The 18711-nt window shown below is 28.8% G+C and overlaps 2 protein-coding genes and 1 pseudogene across 3 annotated transcripts; all 3 read right to left on the bottom strand.

Moving 5' to 3' along the window:
* Window positions 1–4594: 4594 nt before the first annotated feature.
* LOC107491232 (glycosylinositol phosphorylceramide mannosyl transferase 1) lies at window positions 4595–7275 on the bottom strand. Of its 2 annotated transcripts, none has more exons than XM_016112036.3 (5): window positions 6883–7275; window positions 6114–6510; window positions 5558–5687; window positions 5326–5396; window positions 4595–5025 (listed from the first exon to the last, which is right to left on the bottom strand). In XM_016112036.3, exons 1-5 carry the CDS (start codon window positions 7143–7145, stop codon window positions 4984–4986), a joined length of 903 nt encoding a protein of 300 aa, XP_015967522.1. In that variant the 5' UTR covers window positions 7146–7275; the 3' UTR covers window positions 4595–4983. The 2 variants fall into 2 exon arrangements, with proteins under 2 accessions (XP_015967522.1, XP_015967521.1); XM_016112035.2 differs by having other exon boundaries at window positions 5558–5718; window positions 6883–7273.
* A 1775-nt stretch (window positions 7276–9050) lies between these two features.
* Window positions 9051–11400, bottom strand: LOC107490893 (uncharacterized; annotated as a pseudogene).
* Window positions 11401–14352: 2952 nt separating this feature from the next.
* LOC107491234 (GDSL esterase/lipase At2g03980) lies at window positions 14353–18001 on the bottom strand. Its single transcript, XM_016112037.3, has 5 exons — window positions 17648–18001; window positions 17035–17150; window positions 16684–16902; window positions 15857–16109; window positions 14353–14673 (listed from the first exon to the last, which is right to left on the bottom strand). Exons 1-5 carry the CDS (start codon window positions 17892–17894, stop codon window positions 14465–14467), a joined length of 1044 nt encoding a protein of 347 aa, XP_015967523.1. The 5' UTR covers window positions 17895–18001; the 3' UTR covers window positions 14353–14464.
* Between the last annotated feature and the right edge of the window lie 710 nt (window positions 18002–18711).

The following is an 18711-nucleotide window of genomic DNA, read 5'->3' as shown; positions in this document are numbered from 1 at the left end:
ATGACTCTTGAGGCCATGAAACCCCACTTGACCTTGGTGTTTCAAGGGTTACGTTGAAGAAGATCAACACGCATTAGCTGGTTTCTTTTGTTTCATTTGACTTTGTAATCCTCTAATTGCTAATATGCCGTATTATGATAATGACGGTTATAATAGTATACAATAAAGACAAAGTCTTATATTATTAGGTGGAGTAAACTATATGAATCAAACAATATTATTATATTTTATTATGTATTATATTTATAATAAAACTGTTAATATATAAATTTCTTTTAACTATTTTATGTATGATCTAATTTTTTACTTTTTTTAGGATTTTTTTTTTATTTATTATTGTTATCTATTTACTTTTCATCTTATCCACTATTTTAATTAGATATCTTATTGATATTTTTTTCATGTGTCCAAACTACTTAAAATAAAATTTTATCATTTTTTTCAATAAATACTACTCAAATTTTCTTTTTTATATCTTATTTTTTATTTTGTCTTCTATCTCAGTATTCTTATCTGTATCACATTTAATTTATGCTTAAATAAATTGTCTTTCTTAATTTAGGTCAATTTACACACAGTTGCACTTCATTATTTTATGTATGAGATGGATAGATAAGGGCATAGTGATGAAATGCCAAATCAAATCTAATTAATATTTTATGATTTCGGTATCATCATGTCGTTGAGTTTTTTTTTTTCTTCTTCAAAGCAATAATATCTTTCACTGTTTTGATGATTAGTTTAAAATTCTTGTTTGGACAAATATGATAAGAAAATGTATTATTAAAATAAATATATAAGTCTTTTTTTATTTCACACACACACACACACACATATATATATATATATATATATATATTTATTTAAATAAAATAAATATATTATATACAACGATATGCAGCTATAGTTGTTTACTTGTTTTCATTTTTGCCACTTGTGTGCTAGTGTGCTACCACATTGCCTAAGAAAACATGAAAAAATTTAATCAGTATCTATCAGACGAGAATTTTTTTTTGTTTTTTTAATACAATAATAATTTAAATTAAGGATAAAATATATTTTTTGTCTTTGAAATTTGACAAAAGTTTTAAAAATACCCCTAAGTTTTATTTAATTTTGTCCAAAAAGTTTTAAATTTGCATCAAATATACTTTTAACGGCTAATTTTTCAAAAAATTTTAGACCAATTCAACAGCAATTTTATAAGAACAACTCTTAATACAAGCAAATCAATCATAATTTTCATGCATTATTATAAGATTGGTCATAAATTTTTTGAAAATTTAGCCGTTAAGAATATATTTAATACAAATTAAAAACTTTTGAGTCAAAATTAAAACAAAATAAAACTTAAAAATAATTTTACAATTTTTATCAAACTTCAAAAATAAAAAATATACTTTATCTTTAAATTAAATTAATGAGTCTCTGTCACTGTAAATTGATTTGTTGAGCCTTCGGTTGAAAAACATTTTTTTTTATATAATAAGGTGCTATCTTGCTAATGACTTTAATTTATGGCCAACAAATTTGACTTTTACTACTAACTCGGGCTCAGTCAGCATAATATTATTTTTTAAATTAAGATAATTTAAATGTTAGAAATCTAATATTATTTTTTAAAAAAAAAAGGTTAGTAAACTAAATGAGAATGTTTTAGTCAAATGGAAGCCTCAACCCAAATATTCTCTTCCTTTGAATAATGTCGATATTTAATATTCCGTTTATTATTGTTTTTAAGAAGTTCTATATATAATCACATACAAAAGTTAAATGTATTATTGTTTGATTTTCTTTCATGGTAATTCATTATATCCTCATCGATCTTTCTCATAAAATTTGAAATTATTGAAGCTAATTAAGTGAGTTAGTCACAACTATTTAATTTTCCACCCAATCTATTATACGAATTTGCAGCTTTTAGAGCAAAGCTTTTTTCGTAGATAGATAGTTTGCATTTTTCTATTTAATTTGTTTCGTAGGAGAGTGATGTTGCTCAATAGCTAGAAAGTCATCATCATATATATCAATTATTAAACATACATTATCTCTTATAATATGAAATAATATAATGTATATATAGAATTTTATTTTAATAATACACGTTATTTATTTAAAAAATATCTATAGATTCTTTATTATATTATTATATATAGTATTTATTTTCTGAATAAAGGAAACTCGTTTTCCCTTAAGCTAAGTCAGCATCAATTATTTTAGACTCTTAAGCTTATCCATTTTTAATTTCGTTGTATATAAAGCAACTCAAAGAATATTTGTTTATTTTTTTTGTTTGCGTACGATTTTCTCCTATAAATTCTTACATTTATTCTTCTAGAGCTTTTTTTTTTCTTATTTAGTTGTACTTTTTATTCGAACTTCAAAGAAAGACTCATTATTAATAATTTTTCCTTAAAAAAAAATTTAGGGGTTAACATTTTTATTAAATTCTGATCAGCATGTAACCACAAAAAAATGATAAATAATTTTATATTATTGGATAAAATTTCACACCATTAAAAATATCATTAATAACTACAAAATACAAAAATTAATGCCTCTAACACTCCTCTTCTCTTAATTAACAAACTATTTGAATTAGTTATCACTTATCAATAAAAAGTTCATTGTCCGATTTAGACAATGGCAATAAATTCTGAATAATCCTCTAAAAAATAAGAATTGAAAAGTTAATTTTTTAAACTCTGAATAATCCTCTAAAAAATAAGAATTGAAAAGTTAATTTTATAATAAAATTTAATTAAAAATTAATTATCTATACTATTTCTATGTAGAATCAAATAAAACTTTATATCCTAATAATTTACGGATTAAAAAAAAAAGAGTAGAAAGCGATTGATACATATAGGATTAGGAGGATGGTGGTTGTAGATGTAGGGCACCCTAGTTCATGAACATACATATCTCATGTGTCATGCATTCATGAGAAAATTAAGGAAGTAGGAGTGTAGGACTTTAATTTGTGGTCCATAGGACTATTTTTAATTTTGGATATTGAACAAAATAATACGTTAAGAATAAATATAAAGAATAATGAAATTTAATATTTTAAAATATAATATTTTTATTTATTAAATATAATTTTATATCTTTATGTCTATATCTCACTATATTACTCTCTAAATCAAATGCAGTTTAGGAGACATTATCCAACCTTGATTAATCTAGCTAGCACTCTGTTTATTTGGAAAGTGCTACTTTAATTTGATTCAATTGGAGACACCTACCAAGCCAATAGTGCAAAAACTTTTCCGAAATTTGTGCCACATAAATTGATGAGTCGTCCAACACTTTTCAAATCAATTCTCAATAACAAAATATAGTAAACTACACGAATTTTAGTTAGAATTAAGCTCATTAATATAATGCGTCCAAACGTGGAATTGTTCCATGCTTAACTTTGATGGAAATTTGTAATCTTATAATTGAAGATTTTCAACACAAACAAGTTTACATCAAGATTTGAAATATTCAACAATACGCTTTATCATGACTAATACAACTCGTCGGTAAAATATGAAAGGAACCTTTGATGAAGGAAAAAACAATTTAGCCTTTTTTATTTGGTGGGAAAACAATTCAACATGAGTAAATTCTTTTTTTTTTCTTAAATATATATACTTGGTGAAAATTGTGCTTAAGAAAGTTGCATTAAAATTAAAAAGGAAATAAGTATAAAGGAATCAATTCCCTTGGTCAAAGACGTAGAACTTGAATGAATCATTTGAGGAACCATGTGTGCTTACTCTTATAACATTGGAGATTTGATTAATTTGGCAAAGTGAGTTAATAATATGAGCTGATTTTCAAGATTGATCAACCATTCTTTTTCTTTTTCCTTTTTTTTTATTTTTTTCCTTTAACCTTTTTTACTAAATGGATGAGAGAGAAGAGCTGGCTCAACCACTTGTATTATTCTTGATTTCTAGAGTGATGCTCTTGTTTTAATATGATGAAGATGCATACATGATTTCATGTTGCATACACCAAGTTTCTAAGATTCAAATTTGCAAGCATCCATTTCTATTTCTCTTCATTAGACACCTGCTAACATTAATACTTGTATTTTCTGAACATCGAACCATTTTTATTCATATTTATTTATTTATTCATATAAAAAACACTGAATTCCTTTTCATTGGATACACAACTCCATTCGCACAAACCTTCATATATTTTTCCATCTTGGAGAACAGAAAAAAAATCAAATATACATCATTTTTACAACCCTCTTTTAAGATAAATCATACTCATTAGTCATTTCTCTTGAATTTTATTAAATTAAATCCAACTTTCTGTGTTTTTTCATTTTGGGGGGCAAAACAAAGTTACATCATTTTTATACCTTTTTCTTTTAAGAACAAGTTAACACACTTCTCCTAAAGTTTAATAAAATTCAACTCAACTTTTCTTTATTTTAACACGAATCAACAAACCACAGCAATTTAAATCATGCACTTACCATCCTTAGTTCATCAAGTTTCATCTTTAACTTTTTCTGTTTATCACTTTATCTACATGACCAAAGGCCAGAGTCATCCTCCATTAGGTAGGTACAGACACAGAACAAACATTCACTGTAAAGATAGTTGATTAATCAGTAGAGATTTTCAATGAGTCCATTCTAGTTTGTGGTAATTTAATTTTAGAGTCATACATAGCTACATAGAGTAAAGGGCCTTCACAAGATCACCACTCTTGGCAGTAGACCAGGCTTGTTTTGTACCAAACATTAATGAATAAAAAAACTGTTGAGACCCTAGAACATACATCTATATACACCTCACACAAAATCTTTCCTTCTAGGTGAAATGGCTTTGCCTTGATTAAGAAAACAAAATGACTACCATAGCCATTCATTCTTAGCGCTAACCGCTTTGAAATTAGTCGGAACAAGAGGCATACTACCGTAATGTGATATTAAATCGTTGAGACATTTGTTTCTCAGTCGGCTTCTCCCTCTCAGACTGCCAATGGAAGATGCCCCAATCTCATAGATTTTGCCTGCAAATTTCATTGAAGATGTTGACCTTTTATTAGCTTCAAGCTGAGTGATAGATGAAGTACTAGCCGGTTGATAGATATTAAAGCAATTCAACAAATAAGTGATTGGGAAAAAAGAGCTCCATGCCAAAAAGAAACACTACAACTTACTAGAGCAATATATAATTGCTCGTAAAATCTCTTCACAGCACAGGCCTTATACTATCAAGTGTGTCAAACAGACCTAATAGCTATATTCATGTTTCTCTACCTGTGATTGAAGATTTGAAGTGGCTTAAAGGAGAAAGAGAGAAGAGCTACCTTTGACCCATACCGGAGGAGCACCTGTAACATTAGCAACGAGGAGGGACATTGCGATGTCTTCACAACTCCTGTTGAAGATAACAGTTACACAAGTCCATACATCAATCAAGGACACGAAATTGAACACCCACCAAAACCAAAAAAAGAGAAGAAAATATTAATAAGCATACATGAAGATTATATAACGGAGGGTGAAAACCACTAAAAGGAAATTAATGATATATCAAACCTCTCGTTAGCAACATAGTTCTGAATCGACGGAGACATATGAGCATAAAAGTCCAAGTATTTCCTGTGAAAGAATGCAGCCTTTGAGAGAACCATGGTATAAGTTCCCGTCCACCAAACTGACCACCATCCTTCATATATATAATATGCAACATTATTTTGCTGTGATATAAAAAGACAAATTTGTCAGATACAGTATGCAAAACTAATAACATAGAGGTATGCAAAAAGTGTCAATCACATTTCAGTTATCTTACTATTAGGTTAGGGCATCTTTTTGTTATTTTTGCTTGTAACACCATGTTTTTCCCACATGTTGCCCTCTATATTTTCACCTCCCTCCTCTCCCTTTTTCTTCTTTTTCAATGCCAACCTTTGAATTTAAGGAGACACTACCAATACAACCATATAACTTCTCCTAAAATATGCCTTTGGAATTTGAAAGCATTATCTTTGTTTACCTTTGTGTGTGTATTGCAAGAATGTATTATTCTGCTTATAAGAAATCAATGAGAGTAAAATGCAAGCACAGCTTATGATAAAATCTTAGTACAAACCTCCTTATTTACTGAGTGTGTTCGAGGAACGAATCCCACCATTGACAATGGAGCAGTTTGCCAGACAGAGAAAGCAAAATCCAGAGAAGGGCACGGAACAATCACATTGTCATCAACTGAGAAAATCGCATCAGTGTTGGGGTAGCTTTTTGGCCTAAACCTGCTGGCTAATTGATCTCCCGAAATGACCTCAAATATAAAGTCTGCTTTCTGAGCTCCCTCGGACTTCAGAACAGCAATCTCATTTAGACGGGCTATCAGCTTCTCCGATGGTGGTTCACTTCCACTCCATGACACATGTATTCTTTCAACACTACGACATGATGCATAATGAGCAACAGATTGTTTAAGGACGGAGCTCTGCTTCCAACTGTTTATCAGCACAGTATAGCCACCCCTGAACCATGGATTAAATCATTCATACTATTAGATCCGGTTTACACAACAAATTTTTTTTCAAGGTAATCTCCATCATCATAAATCCATGATCATTATCATAAAATATAATAATTTACTAGTTCTTAGCAATCATGATGCATTTTTCATTCTGAGAATTTTTCTAAATGATGAAAATGTTGAGGTTGGCACTACACATTGTAAAGTCCTGATTCATCACCATAATCTAACTCCTAGAACATGAGATCCAATGAAATTTATGATCTTCCATTGAAATATACATTAAAAAAAAGAAAGAATCAACAATCAATTGCAAAGCAAAACAACCGTAACCTGAAAATCGAGAAAGAAAAAAAGATCCATTTTTGTAAACCTTGAGGGAGAAGAAACGAATGAAGGATAGTGAGGGTTCCAACCCATGAAGGAGCTGAGCTTGGAGGAGACGTAAATGATGAAGGAGAAGGTGAGAACCGCAAGGATGAGCTTCACCTTGGCGGCGCAGAGGGTCTGCCTCGCCCGCTGGATGGTGAGGACGGTGGGGCGGCGGTTCGCGGCCTTCTGCTTGGCCGGAGAATAAAAACCGTCGGTGGCTGCGGCGGCAGCATCGTCGGCGATGTCGACGTGGACGGAGGACATGGCTTAGAGCACATTCAGATTCAAGGGAAGAAGGTCCAAAGGGATTGCGTCGATGGTGATTCGCATCGCCGTGCTCTGCGGTTTCAACTTCCAAGTGTGTTTGTTACTGCGGAAAACGGTCCCTGATTCAAAACGACACCGTTTATTACCTCATCGAACTTCAAAACGACATACATTTTGCTATTTTCGGGTTATGTTTTGACTTTTGACTTTTATTGTCATATAACATTTTATTTTTATAATTTCTTTCATTTTAAAGTAATGAGTAAAAATGAGTATTAAGAAAAGATGTTATCTACTTTAATGCAAAGAGTTAAATTAAGGAGTTAACGTTTTTCAGTAAAAAATTTATCATCAATAATAGATATTTTTTTGAAAAATTTTCTTGTTTTAAATTTTAATTCTATATTTTAATCCTAAATTCTCTAAAACATAAAGATTAAAAAATAATTTTATATTAAAAAATTGGTTAATATTTAGTAATTAAAAATAAATTTTCTACCTTAATCTAAAATAAATATATGATAATTATTGTAGTAACCTTTTGAATTCAAGTTAAATGTTGTGATTTCTCTTCCTTTTTAATTGTTTAGATGAAAGTACAAGACTTTTTTTTTTATTAAAATAAGTAAAAAAAACACATTATTTCTTTAAATACGCATACATGAAAATATTTTTCAGAATACGTTGGTCCATGTCATGGCAATCATCTACGAAATAGTTTTTGCTACCATTTTCTTTCGGGCGCCTACGAAATGGGTTAGCATTCCAACTCAAGGTCAGCGCCCACAAAATGGGCATCTCTAGGTCAGCATCTGCAAATTGGGCCAATGCCTTGGTGGTACACGCAAATTGGACCAGATAGACAATTCTTCCGGACCAGACGCGAAAAGAAACCATAACAACTGTACTTCACACGAAATGGAGCCAGGAATTCGCTATATAAAGGGACGTGGAAGACAATTTACAAGCATGATTGGAAATTTTTTGATGTCTCGCCGAAATATTCATCTCAAGCAACTCTCTCCTATCTCTATGTGTTTCCTTTCTTTCTAAAAATTCTGTAGATGCTATTGTGTTGTGTCTATGGCCACCGAAAATATGTACGTTGTCGTATATTCTAATGGAGAAATTTCTATTACATCTGAAGGTGTTACATTTGTTTGTGATGATCTACTGTGGATAATGATTCCGTCGCAGACGTCTTTGGAAGAGCTAAAGAACGTGATCCTGATGAATACCGGTCTCTTCGCACCATTGCCATATATCTCTTTGGTGAAACTTGCTCCATGATCTTAGAGTACCACTAACAGGCTCGCCATCAATGGGTAACACTGACTGCATTACCACATCCTCTAGTGTTATGGTACACTCACCCCACGGGAAATGAAATGTGTGCGTCTCGGGACACTATCGTTCAACAAATGCACTTATCAGCGGATTGTCATACTCAAAATGCTTTATTAATGACGCATAATAGAATTCTGCTCGTCGTAAATATGGTTCAAATCTCTGCCGCCTGAGATCCATGGTTGGATCCGCCGGCTCGGACGTAAAAACATCAACAAATGTGCCATACGGAGTCAGAACACGTGTGAACTACAACAACAAAACCAAAATACCACAATTATATTTACAATAACAAATATTAAATAATCATCGAGACTAATAACAAAATTAACCACGGCAGAGAATCCACTTCTCATGAAAAAAAAAATCCCTGCACCATACATAATGGGGCTGTATAATAATAATAAGAGAAGAAGAAAATTGACCCTATATATTTGAAGCCCAATAAAATGCAGCAAACAAAACAATGTATCTTTCATGCTACACATGTTTGGAAAACTTATTAATAATAAAATTCCAAATAATTAAACAATAAAGTAAAAGTTCCAAGTTTATTTAAATATGTCTCCAAGATCTTTCTGCTAGCCTTACACATTGATTGTGTCTATAACAATCCAAAAGATGATCATTGGTTAACCCTGCAGCTTGCATGAAAGAGTAGACTATGACTGGACTCAAGAATCTGAATCCACGCTTTATGAGATCCTTGCTTATCGTATCAGCTTTGGGAGTCCTTGGTGGAACATCTCTTGGCAATTTGTATTTGTTGTTTAATGGCTTGTGATTTACATAACCCCATATGTAACTACTGAATGATCCACGTTCCTTCACAATCTGTGGAGAATCAAAAGCAGAATAACTAAATGTAAATTCATCAAATCAAAGTAATTGAAGATATTATTCGTCTTGACATCAATTTAACAAATTACATTTAAACATATTTATGGCATTATACAGGGGAAAAAAAAAGAAATTCACTTATAGAATAGGTTCTCCATTTTTTTTTCAAGATTATTTTATTATACTATAAGACCTTATAGTTTGACTTAATTTTTAATTATGGTTCTTTAATTTAATTTAATATTTTTCATCAAGTTATCTTAAATAAAATTTTGTAATCTAATGGCTGAAACTATCAAATATTACAACTTTTTTTAAAAAAAATTATATAATTTCCCTTAAGGTAGTCATGAAATACTATCAAAACGTATCAAAGCACCCAGTGAAAATATGAAAAATAATTATTCTTAAAAATTTGAAAATAAAAATATAGGATAAATTATTAAAATGGTATTAAAAAATTTATACTACTGTCAAAAATAATTCTTAAAGATACACATAACAAATAAGCCATTGAATAATTTAAAAATGCAACCTAACTAACCTATGAATATTATATTTTTTTTATAAGTGGTAAAAAAAATTTTGTATTTAGCAAATAACTTATCCATTTTAAATATAGAGCAAATTTTGATCTTTAGAATTTTTTTCTTATTTTTCAAAAAAGCTTGGTCATTCACGATATTTTTTTATTTTAAAAAAATTACTTGACGTAAAATTACCAAATTTCAAAGATGAGAAAAGATCTTATTCTTTCAATAATATTTGTAAAAAATTGCATCAAAATCTTATCTCTAAAGTTTTTTTTAATATATATTCGATATCTAGTTATTTTTGTTGTATCATAAAATTTTCAAAAACTTATTTGTCATTCGTATCTATTGAAATTGTTGTTATCAGTGATTGTGAATTTTTGTGTATCATTTTAGTAGTTTATTCTAAAAATATATAATTAATAATTTGATTTAATTCAATCTCTATAGTTTTATCCAATTTGTATTTAAGTCTTCATACTTTAATAGTTTTTAATAGGGTCCCTATACCATTTTGAAATTTGTAATTAGGTCCTTATCATATTAATAGAATACTTTTTTCAAAAAAAATGTAGCCAAAGATCTAATTATACCCTTAATTGTAGGTACTTTTAATTTACGGAAAAAATATTTTGTTGATTTTAATATTTTTTGATATGGCAATGGTCTAATTATAAAATTAAAAATAGTGTAGAGATATAATTAAAAAATTTTAAAATAAAAGTATTCAATTACAAATTTAGTGAAACTATAATATTAACAAAATAATTAAACATAATTTATTTCAATTAGAAGAAGGTTCAGCAAAGCAATCATTAGTAGTGGTTTTAGTGATTTAAAAATGAAAGTAAAAGAAAATATGAACAAGAAGATAATAAATAAAGAAAAAAAATATTTTTGAAAGAAAAAATTTAATTTTGACAAGAACAAAAATAAAACGAAATAAAATATTTTGTACAAATATAAAACACTTTTAACATTATAGATAAAGTTATAATTTAACCGAAATATTAGATAATAAAATAATATTTTATCCTATAAAATCATAAAAAGATAATGAGAAGAAGTGTTAGTTATTGTAACCATATACGAATAATTTTTCTTTTTTAATGACACAATCACTTTGTACTAGCCTTGATGATGCATTTGGCATTGTCTACAATGCACCTAACTCTGCATTCCGCTGAGAAAGTTGCTTTGTTTGAAGCTATCTCCCTGATTTCGGTCTCCTCCATCTTGGCAACAATATTAGGATCAAATCCACCAAAAACTTCTCTGTTTTTTGCAATAATTAATTATACAGCACATGCATACATACAAATCATTTACCTAAGAATTTCCCTTCTTTTCAGAATTTCTGTCCAATTGTAATCCGATCCATCAGCAACCCTGACATTACAAGCAGCTCGAACAATTTGCTGTGTCCATGATTGAAGAAATTAAGAATTTTGTATGAAGAACCATGTGTGAGTTGTTTTAGAAGTCCGGTGAGTTGTAGAAATAGCATTTACAAGCAGCTCCAACGGTTACAAATTTTGCTCTTCACCTAACTTCACTTAAAAAAAAAAAAAAAATTTCCCTTTTTGAAAGACACCAAAGTTGTAGCATAATGCAGAAATGCTACTTGTAACTCCCCACCACACATCATGAAATTCTATGTAAGCCTTATCTGCACAAGCTAAGATCTCTATATTAATTCCGATTTTTTTTATTTTTCACAAAATTTTAAAAATAAAAATACAAGTCAAATACAGGCATCTTTGCTTTTTCTTCTTGAATAAACATATATGTTTTGGTCAAAATCTCCAAATTAGGTGGCATAATAAAGCATCAAGAGTTTAGTTATTTCAAAGTAAATTAAAACACTAAGGCAATAATAAAACTATTAATAAAATATTTATAATTAAATACTAGATGACACCAGTTTTGAAGTATCCGTGCAACAAATTAAATTAAACTAAATGAAAGAGAATATTAAATCAATTAAGCTAAAGAATGAAATTGATCTATCATACCACAGTTGTTTGTGATCCAGTTGCACCTTTTCAATTCACCAGATTCATTCTTATTGATCTGTTGTGGTGGACTTAGCTTAACTTCATGTTCATTAATTACCATTCTTTGGTATGGAGAAGCCAAATGCAGAGTCAATGAAATATTCTCATCAAGTAGTGACAAAGAATCATCTGAGTTTTGTGATGACAACAACGATGGAGATGGAGAAGAGCTTCTCTAAAGCTTAATTGGGTGCACTTTGTTGTGGTGTTTGGGGAAAAATCTTTGGTGGTTCAACAATGATTTCTGTGACTCTTTGTTACTACTATTATTGCTCTTCTCCATTAGATTTCCATTCACATTATTTGCTTTGGACATAGTTGACAATAAGAGAGGACCAAAAAAGGCTTACTATTATAAGTGGGAATGAGTTATGTTGTTCACTAAATTAGTATTCATAAAACGTAGGGATTTGACTAAAGAGAACGACACCAAGCAGAAGCAATATTCTTATTAAGTTGGTTGGTGAAATGTGAATTTCAAGTTTATGAAACAATTTTAATTGCTTCTTACTTCTTAAGAAATATATAATGGGCTAGACATTCTTTTGAAATGAAGAATTAAATATTGAGAAAAAATAGTTAAAGTTATCTTATTTAATTTAATATTTATTATTTTATATATATAATATTTATAATTACATATTTATTATATCTAAAATTACATAATTATAATAATTAATAAATATAAATAAAATAATTTTAAATTCATTGCACTGATCTTTTATTTTCTTTAAAATTATTGATTTGAGAAACAAATAGGCTCTACTAATACAAGTGATTCTATATTTAAAATTCAAACATTTTTAATCGTCAGATTTTTTAAGTAAACGATGATAAATTTGATAATAATCATAGAATTTCGTGTAGGATGTGAAAGTGTCTAAGTTTGTCAACAAATAATCTATTAGAAAGGTGGATGTATTGGCAAATTTGCGATACGATGTATGTTTTTGAAAGAAATTTTCGTTAGTAACAAGACAAAACCTATCGTTAATTTATCAATCCTGCTAGGGAATCAAGAGGGATATAGCCAACAACAAGCCAACAAGTATATTTAAACTACATTCTATATTAATTAATTATCATTAATTATTTAAATTTTATTTTTTTTAAAATATAAAATTAATGATTATTAATTATCTCTTTTATTACTCTAATTCATCTTTTACCATTTATTACTCAAACCCTAATTTCTCTTTTAAAAAAAGGGTCCAAACTCCAAAAAAAAAACACCAAAACATAAGATAAAGAATTATCTAAATCTTAAGAAAAAAAACATACAAAACATATGAAAAAATCATCCAAAATAATAAAAAGAATCATCCGAAATTTAGGATAAAGAAACATAAAAAATTAGTTAAAAGAATCATTCAAAACCAAATAAAAGAGGAGAAGAAGAAGAGTTGTAGGGTGACCGGCGATGACATCTTGGACGATGTTGCGTGTACGGTGGAAAACTCGTGATAGCGCGTTGCGAGGAGGAAGCCGCAGAGACTGTGCATCGCGAGTTGAGGAGTCGCCATGAATTGGAGTAGTTGATCGCGCGTCGCGAATAGGGAATCGGCGGTGGCTGCGTCGCAACAGTGGGCGACAGTGTCGATGAAAGAAGGACGACGATGGGATGCGTAGAAGAGACCGCGCAGCGCGACGAAAGACACGACGATGGTTGGTGGGCGGTGGCATAAAAAATTTGTTGAGACATTAGATTTGTGAAGGGAGAAATATGACTGTTTCCAAATAAATGAAAAGGAATTAGATTTTTTATGGATTATTTTTATTTTATATTATAAATGTGATTAGAATAAATATAAAATATTTTTTAAAATTTTAAATTTTAATTTTTAAATTTTTATTTATTTATAAAATTTAAATTATAATAAAATTGACTTATGTTTGCGGGATTGTTTTTCTATACTTTTCTTTAATTTATTGATACAAAAGTCTGTGGACAAAATATTACCAACAATGGCTTTACTTGTACGTGGAATTTGCCAGTAACCTAAAAATCTGTCAATCGAAAAGGGTGAAAAATCGATTATTAAATCTATCGTTAATTAACTATTTTCTTGGGGTGGTAGGATCTTTAATAGTGTTTGGGTCTAAAATGCAGTGTTGATATTAAATTATGGTAAACAGAAATGATAATTGAACAACTAAACATGTAATTATAAATTGGATAAACTATGTTTTTATTTCTAATATTTTAAAAATTTTAAAAATACTCTTAATATTTAATTTGATTTAATTTTATTTTTAATATTTGAAATTTATTTTTAATTTTATCCTTTATATAAATTTTTTGTCAATCAAATATTTTCTTTTCAAGTAAACCTTTTATAAATTTATAATAATTGAAACTGATTACAATATTATTATTATTACTAATAAGTTGCATCAAGTACAATAAACAAAGTCACTCTTTCTGGATATAAAACGTCCATCCAATTTAATAACCAGATTCAAAACACTAGCATCGTAAGATTGATTCAGAGCTTAGACGCTAGCTTAGAGGTACCTGATTTATTTAAGAAAATAAAATTTATAGAAAGTGTCTGATGTTTATGCGAGGAGTGCAGATAGCATGGTCAATGAAGCACTTTATTGCATATATTTGGTTGGCTCTCTCGGTTGGGTGGTCATCAAAGAAAAGATATGTGTTTCTGTTTGCACAAAAATCACTACACGAATGGCATGCCAGATCACTATTGATGCTTCGAGGGCAACATGGTTTGGTTGCTTCTACGATCCCTGCACAAGTTATAATCAAGTGCATCCGTCATATTTGAGTCCCATCCATGTATATTTTACAAGTGTGTCCATAATTTTAGTTATTGATTTTAATTATATATAAATTTTATAATTAAAATTAATAGACAAAATTATCAAAACACCTTAAACGCTAAAATACTTGAAATGTTTCCTTCTTATATATGAACATAAACTAAATTTATAAGAAGTGGCCACCTCTTTTATTCTAGATGTTTTTACTTTTCATTATTTGACCTATCAAATTTCTTTGGTGTTATCCATAAAATAAAATTGTAAATTTGTGTTTTTCAAATTTTTTATACATAATAAGATCCACCATAAAAACTATAAAATAAGAGTGCTGAATTTTGTTGATGTGGAGAAAATTAGTGTGTAATATATTATTATAGAAAGAGTTGATGTTTCTCTTTAATATAGAATTAATTTTTTATAAATTGTTATTGAGCAAATTGGACAATCAGATTTATTGAGGAGAGAAGAGAAGAATGAAATTGGTGGATCAGATTTATATATTATAACATTTTTAAAAATTCAAGTTCATAAATCAAAGGATAAAATTTATGATTTTAAAAAAATAAAAGATTTATAATTACAAATCTGAGAGTAAGATTTTTTATTTTAAAAATAAAAAAATTCATAAATATAAATCTTGCCCTAAGTTTTCTGATTTTTTAAGGAAATAAAAAAAATTTATAAATAGAAATCTAACTCTAAAACTTTAGTTTTTAAGTTTTAAGTTGATTTTAGTAGTCGATTTTAGTGTACAAATAATATTTTTGTTGTTTTATTATATGTGCATTTCTAAGCCTATATTCTTAATTTTAAAATAATCCAATATCAATAAATGCAATAACTCTTTGATTAAAAAATATAATAATCGAGGAATATAATATAGTGTTTTATATCATCATTTTTATTTTTTAACTTGACATAAAAATATCAAATATCCACTCATTTAAATAAAAATAAAAATTTTATATTTGTAAAAATAAATTTAATATTTTTTTTAAGAATTAAATTGTAAAAATCTAAAACGTCTTAGATTTTAAAACAGAATAACAACAGCTTATTACCAAACAAAACTAAAGCGAAAATTGAAAGAAAACCAAAGAATATTTTCTAAAAAGGGAAAACAAAAGACATGTGACTTTGTTCTTATTACCATATTTATGTGGGTTTTGTCTTATCTCCATGGTGCTCTTGTTGAGATCTGAATGGACAAAGGTAAAACCCGGAAGCTGAGTCTGCAATTCATGGAGTAAAATAAGCAATTTCTTATTGTAAAAGGAGATCCGTTTGTTCATCTTCTCACTACACTTTCCTATTGGTTTTGAGTGCAGAGATATTGATGGAAAGCACCCTGCTGGAGGAACATTGTTCACAAAGAATTTTCTTGCTCCTAGGCTATGAAGTATCTGTCCAAAAATAATAATAATAATAATAAACGAAAAGGTGAAAGGAACGTCATGCTTTTTTGTTTTTCTTCGATTATTGTATTATTTGATGTAAAAAAGTCAAAATATTCCATAATAACACCCAAGAGACATGCAGCATGTGTGTAAGGGGAAGAGAATTGAGATTCAAACTAAGTTCAATTGGCTCAATATAAAGAAATTAACATAATATGTTTTCGTGGAAACAAGGTATATATATATACAAAAATATTTATAAGATAATAAAAAATCAGTTTAATACAGTCTAAATTATTTTATTTTGTAGTCATATATCTTATTTTGCATTTTTTAACCATTGCTGAAAGCCTGAAATAATTATATAATATTAACTATAATAAATATATAATTATAGATATTATATATAAAAAATCATAGATGATAAATTAAATAAAATAACTTCAAATTATTTTTTTCTAACGTTAGCTGGATATATATGAAATTCTTCCGAGCAAAATCTTAGGAATAAATGTGTTACTTTTATCAGTTTGTGAAATAATGTACTCGTTAATTGTATATGTAAATAAATGTGACATACCTGCAAGCGTATTTTGAATTCATTTATGAGGTAGGAAGCAAATTTCCTACTACCACGAAACGTTTTGTTTTTGAAGTGATCATTCACACCCGAAGATACCAAAAACAAGGATTCAGATACATGCTTCTCCACTGCTTCTTCACCTAACCCCTTTGGCAAAATCTCCTTAACTGTCCTCTCGAATCCCCTTATTTGTTCGTCCATTATAAATGAAGTTTTCTAATTAAAGCAAGCACAAATAGTATACGGTATCATAAATTCGTTTGTTTTTTAAAATAAGTAAAAAAAAAAGAAGTAATCTTTTAGCTAATGAAATTTTGAAGTAGAGGTGTGAAAATACGAGACACTAACATTATTGGTTTCTGGCAAAATTCCAGAACCCGCCGATGCGTAATTTATGCCTGTAGTTATGACTCTGTTTGAAAGTCCCAAGTACGCAGGGGCAAAAGGCAGACCAAGGTATATAGCTGCAAAAATTAAAAAGAAAACAATTGAATCACAAAAATGATGTAACTATATCTAGATTCAAGACTCAAGAGTGAACTAAATGTAAAGAAATACTAATCTTAATCCTCTTTGGTAGTTAGATGAAAGTTATAGTACAGTTTCTTCTTTTTGTTGGATCAAGATTCAAGATGTATGTACAATAAATCTTCTTTATATAAATTAGCAGAAATTTTATTATAGGAGGCCGTTATTTTTTTTTCTTTCTAACACTATATTCTTGTGCGATCATTAGCATACACAAGGATATTTGAGTAATTATACACACATATTTTCTATATACACAAACTACAAAACAAAAATTTGGATGAGTAACTGGTTTTAGTCAACATGTAACCAATTGTTTGGTTGAGTTTTTGAGTGGGAGTTTTACTTATATGTTAACAGTAAATAAAATATGTTCTGCACAAATCAGTAAGAATGTTGTAGAATGAATGATTCTAGATATATAGTTTCTCACCAAGGAAATCAGCAACAGTTTTGCCATTAGTGCAGCGACCAGTGGGTGTGCCGAAATCTATGCCATAAGGAAAGAAATTTTGCGGATCCTCTCCTGGCACATAGTGGTTGTTACCACTGTCAACAAGTGAATCACCGAATACATACAGTGCTGGAATCTGTTTTGATTCCTCACTCTTCGTTGCAAATGCTATGAGTAGCAACACCGTTAGGATCAAACTATGGTTTAGATCGTTATTGGTACTCATTTTTTTGGACTCAATTTAATTCTGTATTTGAAACTATGAATATGAATTATGATATGATGGGGTTACTTCTGTCATGGCGTCCGCTTTTTATAGAAAGGAGGTTCTAGGAACGCTTGCAAGAAAAATTTCTAGTGCTCCTTCTAAAGAAAATTTATACTTATTTGTATAATGTGTATATGAGTTATAAAATGAACATCCTTCGAATACTAGGGATAATAAACATATACCATATTATGAAATTAGTCATCCCAAAAGTTTCAACTGATAGAAAAAAATAACACTAATGATTATATCTCTGATACTCGCTAAACTTTTATTGTACACATTGTACAAATATTCCATTAGTTTCTCACACTTTCTCAAAATTATCTCATATAATATGACAAATTTAATCATTATGTCAAGACATATTTATAATAAAGTCAAAAGAATATATAAAGTTGGATCTAATTTCAACGGAATATAAGTATAAAGATATTAATAATACTACACATATGTAAAAATAAATCAGTCACCAAATTTCAATTCGTATAAATTATATTTTAAAATATAAAATAAATATTAAAAATAAATTAAACTATAAAATTATTTAAATATAAATATATAGTAATTAATTTAATTTTTAATGTTTTTGCCAAAATTTTAATAGTAGACTAAAAATATCTAAAAAATCTTGGTAACGGATACCAACTTTTCCAAACTCAAATCTCTAGAGGAACCCAATACTCATTTTGCAGGCATAGATGGTTCCTCACCACGTGCGTGATGCTGATCAAGAAAAGTTTTTGCAATCACATACGCCATTTTTCTCCAAGTA

This window comes from Arachis duranensis, chromosome 5 (genome assembly GCF_000817695.3).
Source record: "Arachis duranensis cultivar V14167 chromosome 5, aradu.V14167.gnm2.J7QH, whole genome shotgun sequence".
Classification (NCBI taxonomy): domain Eukaryota; kingdom Viridiplantae; phylum Streptophyta; class Magnoliopsida; order Fabales; family Fabaceae; genus Arachis; species Arachis duranensis.
Note: the sequence above shows the minus strand (reverse complement) of the source record. Positions and strands in the feature narration are given on the sequence as shown.